At 35.0% G+C, this 21,113-nt stretch overlaps 3 protein-coding genes across 16 annotated transcripts in view; 2 read left to right on the plus strand and 1 right to left on the minus strand.

Moving 5' to 3' along the window:
- Nucleotides 1-19,312, plus strand: part of LOC105424865 (protein amalgam) — a 270,737-nt gene extending 251,425 nt beyond the window's left edge. For all 5 annotated transcript variants that reach the window (XR_016140761.1, XR_016140764.1, XR_016140765.1 and 2 more), the window contains one exon: nt 18,150-19,312. The gene's annotated coding sequence lies outside the window, so the exon portion shown is untranslated. The remainder of the gene's footprint in view (nt 1-18,149) is intronic.
- LOC105424892 (zwei Ig domain protein zig-8) overlaps nt 1-21,113 on the minus strand; it is a 95,814-nt gene that overhangs the window by 16,395 nt on the left and 58,306 nt on the right. For 6 of the 8 annotated variants that reach the window (XM_089082917.1, XM_089082913.1, XM_089082915.1 and 3 more), the window contains 2 exons: nt 2,239-2,449; nt 1,804-1,858 (listed from right to left, as the gene is read on the minus strand). In XM_089082917.1, coding sequence (XP_088939043.1) covers nt 1,804-1,858; nt 2,239-2,449 — 266 coding nt within the window. The remainder of the gene's footprint in view (nt 1-1,803; nt 1,859-2,238; nt 2,450-21,113) is intronic. The other 2 variants (XM_089082918.1, XM_089082916.1) reach the window with 1 other exon arrangement.
- The window catches only part of LOC105427947 (DNA helicase MCM9), a 105,335-nt gene that overhangs the window by 4,729 nt on the left and 79,493 nt on the right, over nt 1-21,113 (plus strand). The gene's annotated exons all lie outside the window — the stretch shown is intronic.

Raw genomic sequence — 21,113 nt, forward strand, 5'->3', positions numbered from 1 at the left:
AAGCTCAACCTAATCTCTCGCTTATACTATAGGCTATTACGCCTAATTCATGGATTTTACATCTTCAATATGGGCTTAGTTAATAAATAAATTTTAAGTAAATCCAATGTGATCAACATCAAATATACTTTTAAGTTTGCGATTTCCCCAAAATAAACAATGTAAGAAAACTTACAAGAGAGAAAAGCGAAAATAATATAAATAAAGAAAACATTACAGTATTTTAGTAATGTAATATTTAATATACATTAATTAAAACAATAATAAATAAATCTTAAATTTTAAATATTAAATATTTTTTGCAAGTAAATTATTAATAACGGTGAAAACAAGAAAATCTGCTGTAATCTATATTTTTAAAATAAATCTACACTATAATTTAATAATATCAGATAGTTTAATAATTAATAAATCTAATCCTCTTGAAAATTTTTAGTAGTTTAGTCATGTTATATTAGTCACGTTACTTATATTGCTGGTGAAATACTAAAAAACACAATTAATGGCGACAGTGATACCTTATAGTGGATGCCTTACATTTGTAATGATTGTATTACAAGAAAGCGCGCTTTCTTTGCTTGATAATTATCAGTAAGCTTAACGCTGTACCTCACGGCTGATTAATCGCGCTTTTTCCAACTGATGCAATCTTAACGACGATCCAACCAGTGCTTTCGGTTCCGCTACTTTCCGAGTGGCGAAACAAAGCGGAAATTGCCAGTCGCTGGCGATGAAAGTTATATTTTTAAATCTCTCAGTAACTAGGTCAATCTTTGCACCCGAGAGAATTTTACAGATTTATACTGGTGAAAATTTTTATTGTGAGGTGATGTTCACCGTGCGTATTTTATTACGTTCATCATCCATGGCGCGTACACCGATAGAATACAGAAACGAATAAATTTGAAAGAAAAAAAAGAGAGAGAGAGAGAGAGAGAGAGAGAGAGAGAGAGAGAGAAGAAAAATTAATGCATCTTATCCGCCAACCGCAATCCGCGAAACTTTCAACGAAGTTTTGATTGCATAATTGTACGCTTGTCCGAGTTTCGTGCCGATCAAGAAATTCATAAAATAATTTGCATGATATAATTTCAAACTGCGCGATACAGGCGTCCCGTTTTATACACCGCGCACACCCGATTCGGCTAATGCTGATTACGCGGGAAATTAATTATGCAAGTCTGCGCAAAATATTATCGCTGATATCACAGACAGCGAAATAAGTTCAGCGTTCAGTGAAATTAGAATCACAACAAAATGCAAATACGCATATACAACCATATAAATTTGGATAATTAATTTCAATGATTTGAAAATATGAAAAGTTTAAATAATTACATACATAAACCTTTTAATGTAGAATTTATGCAGTTCTACATATTTTAGCAATATAATTAATGGCGAGCTTGTCCTCTTTAAAATTGCCCACAAATTTATGGCGTTGGCGATAATAATCATATAATTCAGTAATATAAAAAATAAAAGTGACCTATGCTTAGGTATTTCAATTAAATAAATTGTATTTTTATCGTGCGTTTGCCATAAAAGTAAAGCTATTCCAGTAAAACGCACGAACGCACATGGTATTCTATGGTTAACAAAGTTTAATTTATCCTTTTGAAATCTTTATTGCTATTACCGACGGCCTGTTCAGTGTTAATAGGAACGTTTCAGTCGTGTCTTTAAATATACGAGCGATTCGATCGGCGTGGACTGGAGGAACTAAAGGAACGTCACGCTCATGTATGTCACAAACGCGCAAGCCAGAAATACACGTCACGTCCATGTACGTATATATACTTACTTATACGTGTCTGTTGAGAATGCGGCTCGTCATAGCCCTCCGGTTTATCCGGATCTGAAAATACAAAAGCTTTTAATGACGAAACATTGATGAAGCAAAAGAAAAATATATTGACTTAATTAAATGAAATTAATACCTTATCGATTCATGTTATCATACAAATTATTTTTACATTTACACGGGCTGCCTCGATCTTTCAAAATTAATCTAACAGTTTGTTTCTTCGACGTATCATCGTCTTTCTATTTTTAAGACTTTGCATAATTGCAATTATGCATTTTGCACAAAAATATTCAATCGCACTTCCACAAAAGTTCAAATAAAAGTTGTGATTTTTATTTGCATAAAAACAAAAATGTTGAATTTTCCTTATCGTAAATCGTCGCACGGGGAGCAAACGTGAAGGACGAAATGTGAAGTGGAACGACAATCACCTCGTACAGAGAGCTGCACTGCATACATGATCTTCGGTTCCGTATTGACCTGGCACTCGTACTTGCCAGAATCCGTCTTTCTGGCGTTATCCAGCCTGAGAGTCCAGGCGTCGCTGCCTGGGGTGTGCTGGGGTCCGAATCGTGCATCCGAGCTGAACGAAAAATCTCCCGAGGTGAGGATATGGAGGTCTCTACTTCTCATCCAGGAAACCTTAAATCAAAAATGCACAGGCTGCAAAATCGGAGAAAACATTTAACAATCTCGGAATCTTCGCGCGCTATCGTAAATTTTAAAGATTTAATCTTTCGGGACGTTTTATGCCCTTTCTTCATGCTCTGTATACGTCTAATAATGCAAATGTAACATCAAAAGCAATTATTTTTGAAAACAAGTTTATAATTGTATAATCATATTTAAGATTAAAATTTGTGATTAAAATGCGTGAGATAAAGCTGCTACACAACCATTGAGCTTGAACAGTTGCATATTTAATTGAATACAATCGTTTATTTTCATGATATTCATAAATATTTATCTGCCACATCCATTAATATTGCAAACAATTTATATGTTGCAAATCCTTTATACCCAGTTTTAATCAGAAAATCCGAAAGTAATCTTTTTACGTGTGTATAGAGAGATTTTTAAATGAAAGTCCGGGAATTTCCGATACCGATTACCGATTAACTTTTCTTGTTCAGATACAAAAAAATATTATACAAATAGGGAAATATGCGTGATGACCTGGAACATGTTACCTCTCGGTAACAGTACAAACCAGAGATGGTGATATGGATGCGCGCGCGATAATAGTGGCTCTCGGGAAGCGTAAAGTTGCCAGACGCTATTGATGACGCTCATTTGTCAGGATGGTGTCATTTAACCGATATGTGAGACCGTGAATGTCGACCGTCGCGATAAGCGCCGACTGACGCGATGAGCGCCTTAAAATCCGAGAATCTTGCACACACTAAATCAGTATATTCCACTATGACTTATTTCCCTCATTTCGCGACAAATCCGACCTCGTTATCCGAACACGTAACACGTGTAATACATAATAATACATTACGACGTGATGATAATAAAGTTAATGAAGCGAAAGCGAGAACATGCGGCGCGAAGGGTGGTAACGCGACGATGGGCGTAATGGCGCTAATGGATGCTCGATTACTCGAGCGGCACGCAATTATTATTAATTATCATCGATACCGTATCAGCGATAGCGTTTTAGCAATACCGGCGTTCTCCTCTTGTTTAAAAACTTTACTTCGCTTCGGAATATCTATTTTACGCTAAAAATAAATAATGAAAGATACTGACAGTTTTTTCTCAAAATACAATTCAAATGTTACTCTTATTATAACATTACTTAAGTAGAAATAATATTAATAATATTGAACATGAATATAATATTAAGTATCAATATAAATAATATTAAATATTTGCTATTTCGTTGTTCACATTAAATTTTTAAACAAACAAAATGTATTCGTGTATAACGAATGACAAGGACTTAAAGGATATGTCCATTTTAAGCCAACAAAGATAGTTAGATAATTTTTTTCTGATTACATATTCTCTTTTTCGTACTTTCCTTCATTGTTCATGTTGAAATATCGCCGAAATATCGGGCAAACTATTTTAAAAATATTACAAATAAGAGAAAAATTCAATTATCCGCTCATTATATTGATTAACATTCATAATTATATGTATGCAGCAACAACATTGCAATCGCAAATGTTTGAAACAATTAAATCTTAATCATCTCATTATGGATTCTATAAAAATATTCTATGAAAATAAATATAAAAAATATTTCTGCAAAATATTTAATAATTTATTTATTTGCGTTTAATATTTATATGATTTGATAATTAATAATTACAAAATGTGAATATGTTTTGATTGCATAAAATGGTGGTTTAATATAAAATAATATAAAATTTGCGTTTATTTTCTAGAATAATAAAATAACACAAGCCATATATAATATTTCAACCATAAATATATTGGCGGTGTCCAATTTCTTGATTACTAATTTTATAGCTTTAGATAAAGTAATTGATATCGATTTTTCTCTTAAATTTGAATTGTCCTTATACGTTCCCTTTTGTTGAGTCCTCCTAATAGAACATTCAGTCTCAGCGGATCACTAAGGACAAACCAAAATTTTTGCGAGTGCAGCATCGCCAGCAAAAGGTGCAATCCAATGAATATGGTTACCGGACAGTGCTTATCCGATTCTCATATTTTTCAGCACTCGGTCGGCCAAACGGTCGGATATTAGATATCCGGTTATCGGCTGGTAGTCATTTCCGGTCTATACCCAGTTACCATTTTACCATTGGCTATTCCATGAGGTGCTTCACCGTGTATTAGCTTCGTCGAGGAACGCTTGGGAATAAATGATGCTCCTGATGATTTGTTGCCATTCCGGCGTATCGAAAAAGTATCGATTTGTGGCAAGCTGCAAAAACGAAACATTCGCTGCCATGTCGGCTTTTAGAACGAGTTTTAATAATGCTATAAGTAGTGATAGAAATTTCGAGCATCCGTGCTAATTTTCAGTTTAATTTTGTCCTTTTAAAGTTTTTGCCTCTTTCTTGTCTTGTCCTTGTCTTTTTAAAATTTTTAAGCTCTATAATGAAAAATGTTTATGGTGACACCGCAATGTATTTCAAATTGTATTTATTACGCAATTATCGTATATATGCACATATGATTTATTGTTTACGTAATTGCATTTAAAGTATTCAAAACGGTTGCTTGGAAATAATAATATGACAATTCTCTCATAAATTTATGATTTCAAAGTCTCTATGAAAAATGCAAAGACATATTCGTTTATTCTTTATTCGAAGAATTAAATCGTGTTGATCATTTTTTTCTTCGATTCATCACTGGTAATACTGTCGAGCACAATCGAGAATGTCTCATCGACGTGACATCGAGACTACGAGAAGTCCAATAATCTGAACGATAAAAAAAGGCAATGGCGCGTAGTCTCGAATATTCCGTCGGCATGGCTGTGGGACTCGAGATTTATCGTCGTTATTAAAACAAGCGCGGTGATACACGAGCGATCTCTGGTCGGGCGAACGTAGACATTATTCAAAGGGAACAAAAGAAGTCTAGATTAATCGGTAATTAAATCGACGGCGGAATACCGCAGTATACTGATATGCGCGCTTTCGCGACTTGCTTCTCCCGATTTTATCGGTCTGATACGTGGCTCGGTGTATTTGATGTATTTGATCATTGGTTGCGTCACGCGGTTTTAATGAAATGTCTCGTTTTAATAAGAATAATATACTTCATTACGTCATTATAAATTCTTACATAACGTACGATTCGGCGATAATAAGAAAAAGTTATTTAACAAAAAAGAAAGTAGAAAAATCAAATTAGTATTTTGAGGATAATGGATAATATAAAAAATATCTTTGCATCGAATAATGTGTTCTTTTCTAATGTTCTATTTTTTTTTTTTTTTTTAATTGCTTTCTAAAGAAGCACGTTCTAGTCAAATTGCGATCGTTCTTGAATACAAAGTAAATAACAGATTATTACACGTGCGTGTAATATGCTTGTACATAAGCGGCGTTATAAGTGCAGCTATAATTAAAACTAAGATTTTTCACGTTGAATACACAAATCTGAATAGCAAAGCAGAATCGGTAAAGCGGCGAGGAGGATTTATGCGTAACGTATTGTAATATATGTATGACATGTTATCACGGAAGCGTAAATTATTACTAAGAATTTGATTATATGCGGATGCATCATATATGCATCAATTTAAACAATTATCCAAACAAAAAGTGAATTTACTCGTGTCATGCAAATATGCCATTTACAGAGATTCATGTGTTTAAATTTAATTATAGCTGAAAATGATCGCGTAAGAATCGATCTCCATCATTCTTTCATGTATGACAACCATTGGTTGGCTGCAGTCGTAAAAGCTAATTTATGAATTTTCACGTCTCAATATTGTTAAACATTTATCTTATTAATGAAATAAATTTCAAGCTCCCGGAAAGCGTAGACATTACGTGCGTGTTCACATTTGTTACATTTCATGATTTACGTTTAGAATTATGTTTTAACAAATAACAGCAAGTTTTCTCACCTAATTCGAATGTCAATAATTTTGTAACGACAATATTAATAAAACGTCATATTGAGTAAGAGCATTAAGAATGATCGCATTTTCATTATAGAATTGAAAAGAATCGATTCAGCAACTGAATATGATTTTATCTTCAATAAAAATGATCATCAAATCTTGAGAATCTCTTTTCAAAAAAATTTTAGAATTTTCTCAAGTAGAAAATGTGCACTGTTATATATGACAAAAGCAATATAAATATACACCATAATCGACTATAATAATCTCATTTAAATCTCGATCAGACTTCTCTTGAGAGAGAAAATACTTCCGAGCCACGGAAGAATCCGCTCTTTTAGCGGATTTAATACAGAACCGCATAATGCGGCGTCGCGTGGAAAGGAACAAGCGGTTGGTTTGGCAATAACATTAGAGCGAGAGGGATTCACCATGCGCCAGAACACGTTATACGGCATGTTGCAGCGAGGGTGGTGGTGTATCACGGCATTTGGTCGTACGCCAGTGTGCCTGAATATATCTCGGATGGTCCAAAATAGAGCTGGCTTTGAGGTCGCGAAAAAGGAAGAAGCGGAAAAGATAACGGGGGCGGAAAGGGGAGGCGGCCAGAGGGATGGAGTCGCCGCGGCTGTTAAGGAACGTCTTGGATATGGGGAGAGAGAGAGAGACAAAGGATGGCAATAGAGAGCCGACATAACCGCTTTCATCTGCTGCGTCGGCACCATCCGGGATAAAAATGCAACGGCTCCTGGTCGTTCCAACATTTCGCCGTACCTTACGAGCATCCCGTCGCCGCGGCTCGACCAGAATTTTCCGCAGGATGGCACCTTATGCACGTCGTTCCACCACATTCGGCTACCTTCCGCAGAGAAAACCATCCGCGCGTCCTTTACTTGCTCTATACATTAGGTGTTGTACGTACCATCAATAACGTGCTCGAAATGTTCTCCAATTGAAATCCGACATAGAAAATTTTGGAACGTTCTTTTTGTTATTTATTTCTTGACTATATATTAGCAAATGCATCGTATTCTATGATATACCAATTTTGTGACAAAAATCGTTTATATATATATATATAAAAAAATGACACGTATTCGTTTCAGATTACAAATTTTCACGAAGATATCGAAAGGGATTAGTCTATTACAGTTATCTATATTCGTTGAATTGTTCACTTTTTTTCTTACTTTTCATATTCAATCACTTTTATTTAAATAAATATAAATTGGATTTGCCTATTTTCTTTCCAAATATGGTGTCGCTTGCGAGAAGCTGCTTTTTACATATTTAAAACAAAAAATCGTTCTCCATTTATTCAATAACTTAAAAAAACATATCTCGTCTATAATCTATTTTATACTTCATAAATTAATATATTGCTCTTAATCTTGTTTTTTTAATATTATAACCTCTGTAGAATTAAATTATTTAAGAATTTAAGGTACGCATCAGTTTTTAATTCTTTTCAATGATTTATCCAAAGGTTATACAATTCTGCCCGCAAATTTTCAATATTTCAAAATGATAAATATTTTGACAGAAATAAGGTTACTAAAAAATTTTACACAAATATCTTTACACTCTGTGCAAGTATGCCACACACCATCATTGCAAATCAAAACGATTCTCACAACCGATCGTCCGACATCATTTACCTTCCCGTTTACCCGACGAATCACGATACGACAGTCCTGGATGCGCTTTTGCTCTCTCAGCTAGACTAGATGGTGTTTGGAGGAATGGCGAAAGTACGTCGATGGAAGCACAATGAATTAAGGGAGTTTCTCGCTCGCACGAGTCGAGAAAGTCACGAGTAGTCGAGCGAAAAGAACGACGAGAATGGAATTGAGAAGAAGCAAGCGCTGGAGCCAAAAGAAAGTACTCGATGGCGCCATCGAATCAATGTTCCCCAGGTAAATTATTTACTTCTGCTTCCACATCGACGATAAGAATCACGGACATCGTCTCTCCGCTGCGACGGACGACGATGTGCATCCTTTGGTTTGGTAAAGTCGACTCAGCACTCTCGGATTTACATCTAGCTAAAGTTATTCGGCGAGTGCGACCGAGATTGGCAACCTTTGTGATCCGTTGCTACTTTCCAATCAAATTCCCTGTCGGAATCCGGAATGGAATGGAATCGCACGATTAACCGCGATGAGACATTCTCTGACTGCCATTGACGTCGCCATCATGATTAGATGATTCTCATTTTGCCATACCGCGAGAACAGATGATCCAATTTTTCTCAGAGTAATGTTGATGTTTGCGTAATGGAAAAAGCAGTTACGAAAATTCATCGCTTTAAACTTTAAAAAAGACATTTAAAAAAACATTGGAATGAAACTTATCGCTATCTGCTGGTCACAACCGAAACACTTATTAAAAATATGTTTGATGATGAATCCTATCAATGATAGCATTCATGTGCATTTCAGCAAGCTTAGACGCAACCTTCCTCAATGATCAAAAAGTTAAAAAATTTGTCAACTCCCACGCAACTTTACGCCGCGTAATCCTCTTCGACACTCGGACCGTGTGCCATTTCCGCTCGGCGGAACAATTTTTACACTGGTGCCGGCCAGCAGTTTCTACCTTTTCCGATAACGAAATCGGATTAAAAAACGGACGGTGCATTTTTCCTATCTTCACGCGGATAAAAAAATGTCACTGCAGAAGTAATGCTTGCAGGCGAAAGATTTGGTCAAAAAGCTTTGCGGTGCAAAATTTTGCGTCTGTAAGTAAAACACTTTCCTCTTGAGAAATGATAAGGTTTGTTAGAAATATCAATTTTCTGTGGAAAGCTAATGTTATTGTAATATGATTGTTAATTTGAAATTTTTATAGATAAAAATATATGATAGATAAATAGACAAAAATAGAAATAGACAAAAATATAAAATCACTTAATTTCTATAAAATCACGTAATTATAGTTTTATACGTATTTGAAAAAAATTTATTCGGTATATTACAGTATATAAGTTTATTTATATATATATATATATATATATATATATATATATATATATATATATTTTATCCAGAAATATCAAATTAAACCAATAGATCACATAAAACATAGACCATTAGATAATTTTATAAATGATTGAATTTTAATTTATTGAATAAGTCCGATTTGAATTTTATGGAGCTTTTATTTGCTTTTATTTATGAATTTTAACAATCTTTATTTTAATACAGCCATATTTAAAACTTAATAAACGTTAGAACTTGATTACTCAAGAGTTATGCATTTAACTTTAGGAAGATTAGATACTTTGCTTTCCAAGCATGAAGAAAGTTTAATTTGAAGTAAAATCAACGTTAATAAAATATTACTCTTATATATAAGAGATTGTTATTTTCTATTATGACATAAAGAACGTATAAAGTTCCACGCAATTTTATAAGTCTTATAAATTTTAATAATCTTCGTAGAAATAAGTGAAGAATGAATACATCTGTCAATTCATCAACAAATACGTATTTACAGCTCTAAAATTATATTCGTCGTTTGATATTAAATATTATTAAATTAAAGTTTTTAAAGTTATTCAAATATAATCTTATAGCGTAATGTAGTTAAATATGCAATTTAAGTATTCCGAAATTAGAAAATTTTCATGTTCATCAGGAAGCAATTTGCTAAATGTCATCTTTTCTTTATGACGGCGTTATGGATTTCGCATGCGATCCTGATCTGAGGCCGATCTAAACTAATCGACGACCAACAGTGGTCTCGGGTCACCGGGCTTTCATCGATTACCTTTATTGCGTTACACGTTGCGCCAGCCATGGCAGTAATGTCATTCGATTATCCGTGTGCTTCTGACACTCCGCGTAAATTAAAATCCAGTGTGTTCCGGTTCCGCCCACTCCGACGACTCGGAGATGCAAGTGGGAATTGGGTCAGAGGGAAACAAAAACCCGATGTTCTGTCTTCTTCGTGTCTGCAGGAGGCGCGATCGATCGGCGGCCGAATGCGTGGGACCGACCAATCAACGTTGGAACATTTTTTTTTTTATTGATACTAGCTTTTTTATTTGAAGCTCGCGCTGTAGTGCCACTGCAAAACTAATGGAATCTAGATTTCTTCTAAAGGCACTTCCACGTATATATCCGTATAGTCGAAAGATCAAAAATCGAGATTTGGTGGTAATAAATAAAATCGTATTCCTTTTTGTTACCATCGAACGTATTTGATCGAAATCATATAAATGTATTTCATAAAAGCTTTAAAATTCTTTTTACATATGCCACAACGTTTGAATAAATGCAACGCATTATTATACGACGAAAAATATTTTATGCGCAATTACATGATATTAAAATTTGTAATATTATTAAAGACAATTAATCTTTGTATAAATAATTTAGATAAACACATTTTCATATAAAAATCCACAAGAGAATAGCAAGTACATCAACTTCAGACAAAACTTTTGGTTGACTGCCCGCAGGACAGACGTCCAATTTTCGTATATAGGCCAAGGAGATGCTTTCTCTTGCTTTTGTGCCCAACGGCGACCTCCTCGGCGACTTTTGAAAGCGCCCGAACATCCGAACGGTCCAATTATTTTTCATCATTATCTGTACACTGCCTTTCCTCGCGGACATTCGATGTCCTTAGAGTTTGCTTGCCTCCTTATATAACCGTGAGGAGAAAACCGACCGGACTTACGAAGTCCGTTGAAATTCGTTGGCTTTGTCGCGTTTCCTATTGTACAATACAAAAGGACGGTCCACTAACTGGATTTCAGTGCACTCTTTGGAACTGCACTCTCACTTTTTCTTTCTTTCTCCTTCTCTTTCGTCTGAGAACACAAAGGTGCAACTCACCACACATTACATAATTTGATTAGTCGCGATCAGTTACGTTGAAAGGAAATATATCAAACCTAAACAAATAAGGGTGTCAGTAGCAGTAGCAATGCTAATAATGTATTAATTTTGTAACATCAGATTCACAGAAAATTGCTGTTGAAGTATATACAAGATCTCAGACCTAACAATTGTTAATGGTAAACCCTTAAATATTTTGAGACTCTAATGTGAAAACGCTAAAATTAAGATAATTTTTAAATTAGAAGTATTTAAATATTAAATTAAATGTCAAGAATTTGTACGCTTAGACAAAAGTTGTCAAAATTATCATCATATAAAATGTATTAAAATGAATTATGATCTTTATATCTTCATTGTGAGTTAACGCATATTGATCTTCTTCAAAGGCACGAATAAAAAGTAAATGTATCATCTAATACTTTGTGAAAATAAAAAAAAAATGTTCCAAAAGATTATAAGTCTGAGATCTTGTATATGCATATAAGATACAGACAATTGCATGAGATACTGCATACCGTTGCGCGGTAAAAAGTTAAACTGAGACTCGTGAGAATCGCGGGAACTACGATGGTTTGTGTTTAAAACGTTGGCATGGCACATCTTCTCTCGGCCGATGAAAAGAGTTTATCGCGAACTGTGCAAAAGACCGTGAAGCTCGCTATCTCCACGCTTGCAATCCGAGAATACGAGCGAAATGCGAGACGCCGAGGTTCTCCAGCCTCGCATAGCGACAAGACCGAGGGAAGCATCTCACTTCAGAGTAAAGAAAGAAGATACGAGAGCCGCTTTGGTGACACAGATAACACACACGACGCAACCCCATCTTAGAGTCGCGTGCAAGGGAGGGGATAGGAATCTCTGGCGGTCGACGTTGTTTCTTAGCAAACTAACTTCATTAGAACATCAAAGATGTCTGGGCGGGGCATCAGAGATAGTAGCAGAGATCAGAGGGATCAAAAAAAGCAGAGAGAGGGAGAGAGAGAGAGAGAGAGAGAGAGAGAGGAAATCTTACTCGGTGGACAGCCGCGGTGGAAATGCGCGCAGACCGCAAAGTAATCAAATTGAGAAAATAGGATAGAAAAGCGCAAACCGGATTTCTACATAAAAATTCAATTGTGGGACGATTTAAATTTTGCCTCCTGTATGCGGCCCATTTATCTGGTGCGCCGGTGAAATGTTCGTAATTCAATTAGGTCCCGGAGCAGAACTTACAAAGCAAGCAACTCGCAAGAAACAAATTGCAGAGATCCGGGACGGGACATTTGCGAGGAAGCGAGATAAAATCGCCGGCGCGAAGTCTCGGAAAGTACCGAGGCACGAGGAAGTTTTTGAGATGGCAAAAGGAGGATGTCCACGAGAAGACGTGAAAGAAAAAAAACAAGAATGAAGGAGGAAAGAGAGAGAGAGAGAGAGAGAGAGAGAGAGAAAGACAAAAAGAGAGAGGTAATACGATAGGAGAAGAACGGCGCGCCGTGGATAATTATGCTACGTGCGAGGCGACGACGTGCGCGAGCACGCACGACACGACGCACGACGGACACGCGTGCTCGGCGTACGATAATGCCCGTCGCTCTCGCATCTATGATGCGACCCGCGCACAAAGAGACGCAAAGCGAGGCGAAGAGTTTGCTGTCGCGGCGGGTGGAGCAGCCAGGACGGTTTCAGCGGCTGAACAGAGTCGTCGGTGTATGGTTTCCCCAGTCGGGCAAATGGAGAACACAAGAGAACCACGCGCACATCCCCCTCCTTTCCCGTGAGAGCGAGTTCTACGTTTTGCATACTGATGAGAACACTTGCGCGACCGCGCGCGATACGCGTTTCCTTTCTCGGTCTCGTCTCCTTGTCATTTTCCGAGTTCCGCTTTGAGTTCGACTCTAAGGTCGCTTGAGGCTCCTCGCCTCCGTCATTTTCCGGGACGTGCTGGAAAACTCGCAACGCTAGTAATGTCTATTTCCTGAGGACAATCATCTTTGCGTAGCAAAATGATAAGCGATTTGGTCAAACGATATATATATATATATGTAATAGCAGATGTAATAAAACTACGTGAAATAATGTCAAAATAATAGATACGGAAATTCAGAAAGTAATATCATCTTTTAAAAAAGTCGTCTTTCTATATAAAAAATTTATAAGATGACATGATTTTCAAAATTAAATTTATTCGTATGAATTTTTTATTAAATATATTTTAGTTTCTAACATAGTCACATTTTATAATTTATATACAAAAATATTTTACATGATAATAACTGTACTGGTAAAAAACATTTTTCAAAGAATTACATATATTTAGCATATATAGCCGATATACTTTAAGATAACTTGTTATTTTGTATTGTGAGATAAAGCAGTGGAATAAAAAGCATTGAGTAAAAAGAGAAGCATTCGATTCCACAGTTATCAAAGAAATATAGCCTTAGTTTTACGAAGAGAAATCAGATATTCAGAAAGCATTAACGACAGTGCGGAGACTTCGATATATCGCGAGGTCGAATCATTCCGTCGCGCTCTTCTTCGCGCGCAGAAACAACGTCGCGAGAAGGCGGACGCGCCTGTTTACGTAATCTCTGCGCGGAGTTGCAACGGTAAAAATATCGAGGCGGATCGCTGCTGAAAATAAAGGTAAAAATGTCGGCGGTATAAAACGTTGCACGCGCTATGTTGGAACGCTTCCAATCGCTTGCGAACCGCCGCGTGTAAATCCGAATTTGCCAGGGGCCATTATCTCACGGGGAAAAGGAGGAGGACCTCGCCAGTTCGTAAGCGATGAAGCGTGCATTAGGTCAAAGATCCTCGGCTTTCGGACAGTAATTCTTCCTGCGCTCTGCTTTCCTGTCAACGCTTCGCGGAGCATCCTGACTAAAATGTCATAAATCGCCGTTTCACAGCGGAAGTACTTATGTTTTCGAGAATCGCCGCTCCCAGCTTCGGTGAGTGATATATAGATCAGGCCAATTTAGAAAAAGAAATCTTTCTAAAAAAGAATTTAGAAGAAATAGATTTTATAGCTTACATAAAATGTACAAATATTAATTAAAAGCTCATCGTCGATATTGTACAAGCTTCTAATTCTTATTCTCTCTCTTATTTTTACGTACTTTCTCATTGTATTAATTATATCGTTATGTATATGTTATATAATTTAAAAGTACTTGTTTGGGCGTTTTACTTTTACAAAGGCAACATTCCTATCGAGTTACGAAAAAGTTACTCTAATTAAAACTGTTTTCCTCCGGTATCGATTTAACGCCAAAGTTTTTTTCTGGCTACAGATGTGGTATGTGAAATGCTTCTATCGAAGTGAGATTTAGACATGAGTATTAGCAAATTTACACAGTTGAATCTCAGTTAAATCAAATTAAACTATTATACTTATTGAAAATTATATTCTTCCTTGTTTAATGCATAATAAGTATCAATTGAATTTTTCTATTTTTTATAGACATGTAACATTGAAGCATGTATTATTTTAATATCGATCTTCGTTATGTGACGTTATTTTGAATTGAAACAAATCTCTATCAAAAACATTCTGATGCCGTTGAGCTTACACGTTTGTCGGGAGCTGAAAAGGGAGAGATTAAAAAAAAAGAGGGGAAAAAACTTTTCTCTGGTTTAAAAAACGGATATCGGCCGCTCGGTGGTTCCAACGACCCATAAATGCTTTTAATGTCAGATATCCGATTGAACGACAAAACTATGCGAGGCCGAAAAATTCCGCGTGCTCCAAATAATTGAAGAACGAGCAGGCGTTTCATATCGTTGATGCGTGACATCGTGTTAAAAAAAAATCGTGTGCAACGTAGCAACTCCTGGCGCGACGCGATAGCAATTACGTTTGGAAAAACAGCGATCACAAAAAAAGGAGTAGAAAGAGGAAGAAGCATTCACGCTTTGGCGCCGTTAATGCTTTTAGCGCAATCGAAACTAAATGTCGCGAGAAAACCTCGATTGTGAATTTTTATTAGCCGTACTTCAAGCATTTTCAATAGAAGAAGTCATAATTTTTCGTGATTCTTATGATATGATTTCTTGTGATCAATAGTCGGATTATAATGTTAAGCAATTGATTAAATTCATCATTTTTCTTAAAAAATTGATAAAATATAGTAAATTTTAATATTTTTGAAATAGTGTATTATATTATTTTGTTATAATACAATAAATAATAATTTTATTATTTTGAAGTTAGCTCAATTAAAACATAAATTTAATAAAAAGAATAAAAATTATTAATAATTTGCATATTTGCTTTAAGAAGAATAACGATTAATGATTTTAGTTAATATACAACGGTTTTAATTTTTTAAATAAAAATTCGAAATCTTTATTAATTAATCATTTATTACACATTTTATATTACAAATATCGATCATAGCGTTAAAAAGAGGATTTAATATTTTCGATAATTATTTCAAGATAATTTGAATAAATATTTTGAATAAATATTTGAACAAAATTTTCTTCATTAATTATGTTAATCAGATATTATGTGTATTAAATTTTATACAGTTTATATTGTTTTCTCTTGCGTACACTGACACACGCGCATATACATATGCTATATGCATATACATGCAAAAGATAATTTGCAGTCCATTTTCATTTCATTTTAAATAGACGTATTCTCTTAACTTTTGATAAATGTTCGTATTAGACGTGATATGTTTAGGCGCGTCAAACTAGATCCTTAGGGCGGTGTTAATTATTAGGGTCTAAATTCCCTGGCTAAGTCCAGTAAACCTGACTTAGAGCAACTTCGCTCGATGTTTAAAATTTAAGCGAAGCTTCAAACTCGGCTTAAGCAGAGGCTATTTGGTACACGTAATTTGGTAGTAGCTCAGCTATTTTAACACTTAACGCTATCAACTCCGGAGATGATCAAGAAAGCGGATTACTCGAGCTGATAACCATTTACATAGTTCATGAAATATCTGATCTAGGCAGTTTGTTAATTATGTAATAATTCGCAGCTGCTCAGTAGAGTAATTTTGAATAATAATCGTGCATCGTAGATATTAGTCTCAGTTGAGAATATTTGGAAAATACTTTACATTTTCCTTTTTAAAACAATTAATAATATTATATAAAGTTGATGTTAAATTTATCATGTTTTTGTTCTTTTGTGTGTTGTTATGTAAAATAATATAATGCTGAAAATTACTATAAATTTTAAATCATTTATTTCTATAAATTTTATCGTTTTTTTCTTGCGCGTATATATATATATATATATATATATATATATTTGTTTTCTTCGTTTTCGTTTTCTTTGTTTTTTCATTAATTAATAGAAATATTACTAAGATAACGTAAAGTTATACATACAGCAAGGAAAAATAAAAATCGAAAGAAGAGACAATTGTGAAAGAAGGAATTGAATTCATTTTGATTTCTTGTAATTTCGTTCAAGAATTATAACCATTCTTTTTAAATAAGCTTTGTACATTCCTTATGATTTCTTAGCCATCCCAGTGGGTTAATTAATGCGTTTTACCAACTTCGGAAACATGTGCAGAATGTCGGAAATAAAGACATTACGAATGAAGAATATTCTGAACTTGTGAAACCGACAGAATCTTCGTCTCGAAGATAACAATGCCGTTAGCTAATCCGCTTTAATTATGATACGCTCGCGTACAAACGATGATCTCAGAATAAATTTTATAACTTTGGACACTCTCAGTCCTTTTATCCTGCTTAAGCAAATCTGCAAATTCTCTCTGCTATCTATAGAAAATTCTCATTAAACAGGAATATATAACGCTTGTAAAAAATTTGGTTGGTTTCTTTTTACGAAAATTCATTCATCAATCAATATCTTCTATTTAATTGTACGTAAATGTCCTTTGATTATACAATTGATTCCTTTAATATCGATTAAATCATTTTTATGTAAGATCACTTTTATTGAAGATGGAAATATTTAATAAACTTGAAATATGCAGTTTTATGTCGCTAAGAAATATTTGCGAAATAAAGTCGTTCCTTGAAGACTTCATATGAAAATCGCCCCTACGAAACTTGGTATGTCCAACCCTTTATTTACTATGAAGTGCACCGCCGTATACCGCGGTTTATCGGCTTTGTCCATGGATGATACACAGATGGGGCATTCCTGTGAGGAATATTTTTCCGCGGCTTGCGCTTTTCTTGAAGTTGTCGAAAGCGCGTGTTTCTGAAGTATCCGTCCGAGGGCGGCAACCTTTCACATCCCTCGGCTATGGCAGAGGAGTTACCCGCGTGCAATGTGCTATACGCGGCATATTCGATGTAAAAGTACTTCTCCCAAGGCTCGTTTGCTCGGCGTCGAAGTTCCAAACGAGTTGCCTTTGAAATCTAACTCGCGCTCCGCTCGCTAAGGCAACAACTCCGTGCAACAAGCGAGCCTGTGAATGCATTTATCGGCAAATTTAATGAACGAAAAAGTTTGTTGGGAAGGTTCGATATTTATTGGCAGTTAACGAACAATTGGTTTGTACATAGAACGTTTATTTCGTGGCGCCGAAGTAAATAAATGAATTTAACTATGTGTGAAATTATTGAACAAAGTTATACTGTTAATATTTTAAAACGATGAGACGCGATTAAAAATTGTTATTAATTAATTATTATTATTACAATATTTCAATATTTGAGATTTTTTTAAATAATTCATAGATCTATGTCTCCTTTTTGTCTTTATTATAATGCGTGAATTGTATTTTCTTTTTAAGATATACAACAAAAAAGCAAGTTATAAAGCAACTTAAGTTCGGAAAGGTGAGGACGAGAAAAAAGATAGCCAGAAAAAACAAAGAAAGGTTTTGCCGAAGAAATTCATTTCACTTTCCCGGCGTGCTCGCTTCTTTTTTTTATTCACCCCTGAGAAATCCAGGATCATTTGAAATCAACCCACGGTCCTTTCCTCTTACGTTTCTAGTATATCGCGAAGAAAGAAATCTCGGCAGTGGACATCCGTATCCCCGGTACCGAGCTCATCGTTCGCGCCCTTCACCCCTGCCTCGCCCCACCCTCTTTCTCGACGTGCAACAACCCCGACGTCACTGATCGAGTTTTCATCCCTGGTTTCTCACTTCCTCCACTGCAATGGCAGGAGAACCGCCAAGTTGCCACCCTTGGAAGTTCCACCAGCCCTTGCTGATTTTTATTCGAGCCACACCGGCTTCGTTTATAACTTCGTTCCTTTCGCGCGGACGTTGCGATACGCTATCGATCCGACGACGTACCTGAGACATTCTACCTAAGTCCTTCTATGGAAACTCATGAAGTAAGTTTGACCATTCTTTTTTCTTTTCCGCTAGACGTAACTTTGTCTAGCAGCTTTGAGGATAGTTCGATCGTGGAATGAGAATGTGTGAAGGAGAAAATTATATACATACACTTATTATTATAAATACACGTAGAGGAACATATTGCACATATTTTTGCAAAGTTATAACCCCCACAATTCGATTGAAGATATTATATATTTAATCTAGTGGCGTCATAATTTTAATCCACTTACTCGAAGACCGTTTTCTCCTCGTTTGCAGAAACGCTTCATATTTCGTGCAACAATGGAGCACCGCCATACTCTATACCAGTTTCCTACCGCTTCTGTACATTATCCCGTGGTGGCGGCAATGGCGTCGTAGTAGTTATACGCGATTCATTGTTATACGCCGTTACTTGGCAAGCAAGAAAGGGTCGCCTGGAGATTCTAGGCAGTCGACATGGAGCGTCGTCCTACAATTCGACGCGCATGCGGACGTCGTCGAGAGGATCGAAATTACCATAACGACATACATATATGTAAGAGAACCGCTGGGATCCCAGGAAGATCCTTTTACTGCCCGGAATTGTGAATTTCGCGTGACCTTGAGGGGACCGAAGAGAAGACATCGGATTTAGTGGTAGTATATGTGTGTAGGGTGGATTTTATACTGCAAGTTATTGCACGCTTGCAAGTAACTTAAGGGTTTATAAATTGTTTAGATTTAGCCTCTCGGGGATTTCTACGAAAGCGATATTTTTCATATTATCAAGAATTTTTTAAACATCTACTATTTAAAAAAAAAATATAAGTTAATATCTTTATATAAATTATACTGTGCTAGGTATATTTGTAAAGTATTTTAACATATATAAACAATATTTAATTATAACATAAATAAGATTTTCGCCTAATATAAAAGACATATTTTTATATAAAATTTATAAGCAAAGTTTTGTAATAATACTTTTTAAACATCGGAGGTATTTTTTACAATATTATACTATAATAAAAAATTTACGGTCATGTTTATTTATGTCTAAATATAATAGTATATAATAGTATATAATATATAGTATATAATAAATATAAAAGTATAATACAAGTATTTATACAATGTCTATATAATTTATAAAATATTTTAATGTTATGATTTTTTTGACGCTATTATTAAATACGTTTTATTCAAATTCTACTATTTTTTTGTTTGATTTGTCTTTCATTATTTTCAATAAAGAAAAGGAGAAATTAAATCAGCAATGGTTACTTATTTGTACGGATGGTTTACGTTAAAAGAAGTTAACCAGAAGACGGTATGCGGTTAAGAGGAATACCCGCCAATTTCTCTTTTTGACCTGCAATTTTTCACTTCACTCCCATCATCCACGTTGATAAGTTTTCCCGGGAAGACCGTAAAATAAAATGGATGGAACCGAGAGCTCTGGCGTAACTGTTCAGTTTTTTTCTCAGTTAGTTCGCAAAAACCAGAGAAACAAGGAGGGATGAAAAAATGCAATGTAGAATTCAGTGGTTTGTCAAAGACGATCAAGAATTTTGTATCAACATAATTGAAACGTTTGTAACAAAGTACAGTACGCTTGAGAAACAAAAGTTTCGTTTCTTCTGGTGGCTTTTTCTTATCTGCCTTATCTCCGGAAATCATGCGAGAGAAGGAAAGAAGTTTTATAGAGGCAATTAAATGCGTGATAAGTACCAATTTAAATACTGACAGAAGATATTTGATCACAAAGATCTGTCGCGGAGCGAAATGGGGAAGAAACGAGGGAATGGAGAAAACGAAAGAAAGCTTGCGCAATTTATAAAGCCGATTTTTACGCTGTATTACGCACGGTTGGACCTTCGAAGACCGCAAGAAATTCTCGATTCCGAGCAGGATCTTCCAGGGATTGTAACAATGCTCGTACATATATGCATGCGCTACAACGTTTTTGGTCTTCGAATGTGCACATAATTCTGTCGCGTTTTGCTTTCAAAAATGGCGAATTAAAGATTCTTACGCGATTTTCTAACGAAAAGATTCACAATGGAAACTTTTACATTCAATATAAAAATACTATCTCATAATGGAATTTTTGAAAAAAATTAATAGTTCTTTATAATATTAGAAACAACGGTTATTGGTGTAATTATATACGTATATGAATATGCGTAGAAAGATATTATTTTTCTTTCATGATGGCAGTTTATGACAATCGATCAATAGTAGTACTTTAGAGAATGAAAGAAAAAGATAATTAAAATTCCCTCCCTCCCTCACCCCCTCTCTCTCTCTCTCTCTCTCTCTCTTTCTCTCTCTCTCTCATTCTAGAATAGATATCTCCGATAATCGATATACAATTTTAAAGTAAATATATTGATACATTGATACATCATATTCCTCCAGCTGTTAAAAAAAAGATATAACTAAATTTTTTGTTTTAAACAATAGTTATGAAAAATTATAAAATAAAACCAATATTTAAAATAAAAATAAAAATATAAACATTCTACAATATTTTGAGAGAAAAATAATCTTTATTAACAGAATTATTATCCTATCAATTAAATTGAAATATTCTATGTAACATTTTCTATAAGTTATCGTTGCTTTTGTTACGGAAATATCAGCGT

This window comes from Pogonomyrmex barbatus, unplaced genomic scaffold, assembly GCF_055798465.1.
Source record: "Pogonomyrmex barbatus isolate J1 unplaced genomic scaffold, ASM5579846v1 scaffold6, whole genome shotgun sequence".
NCBI classification, from domain to species: domain Eukaryota; kingdom Metazoa; phylum Arthropoda; class Insecta; order Hymenoptera; family Formicidae; genus Pogonomyrmex; species Pogonomyrmex barbatus.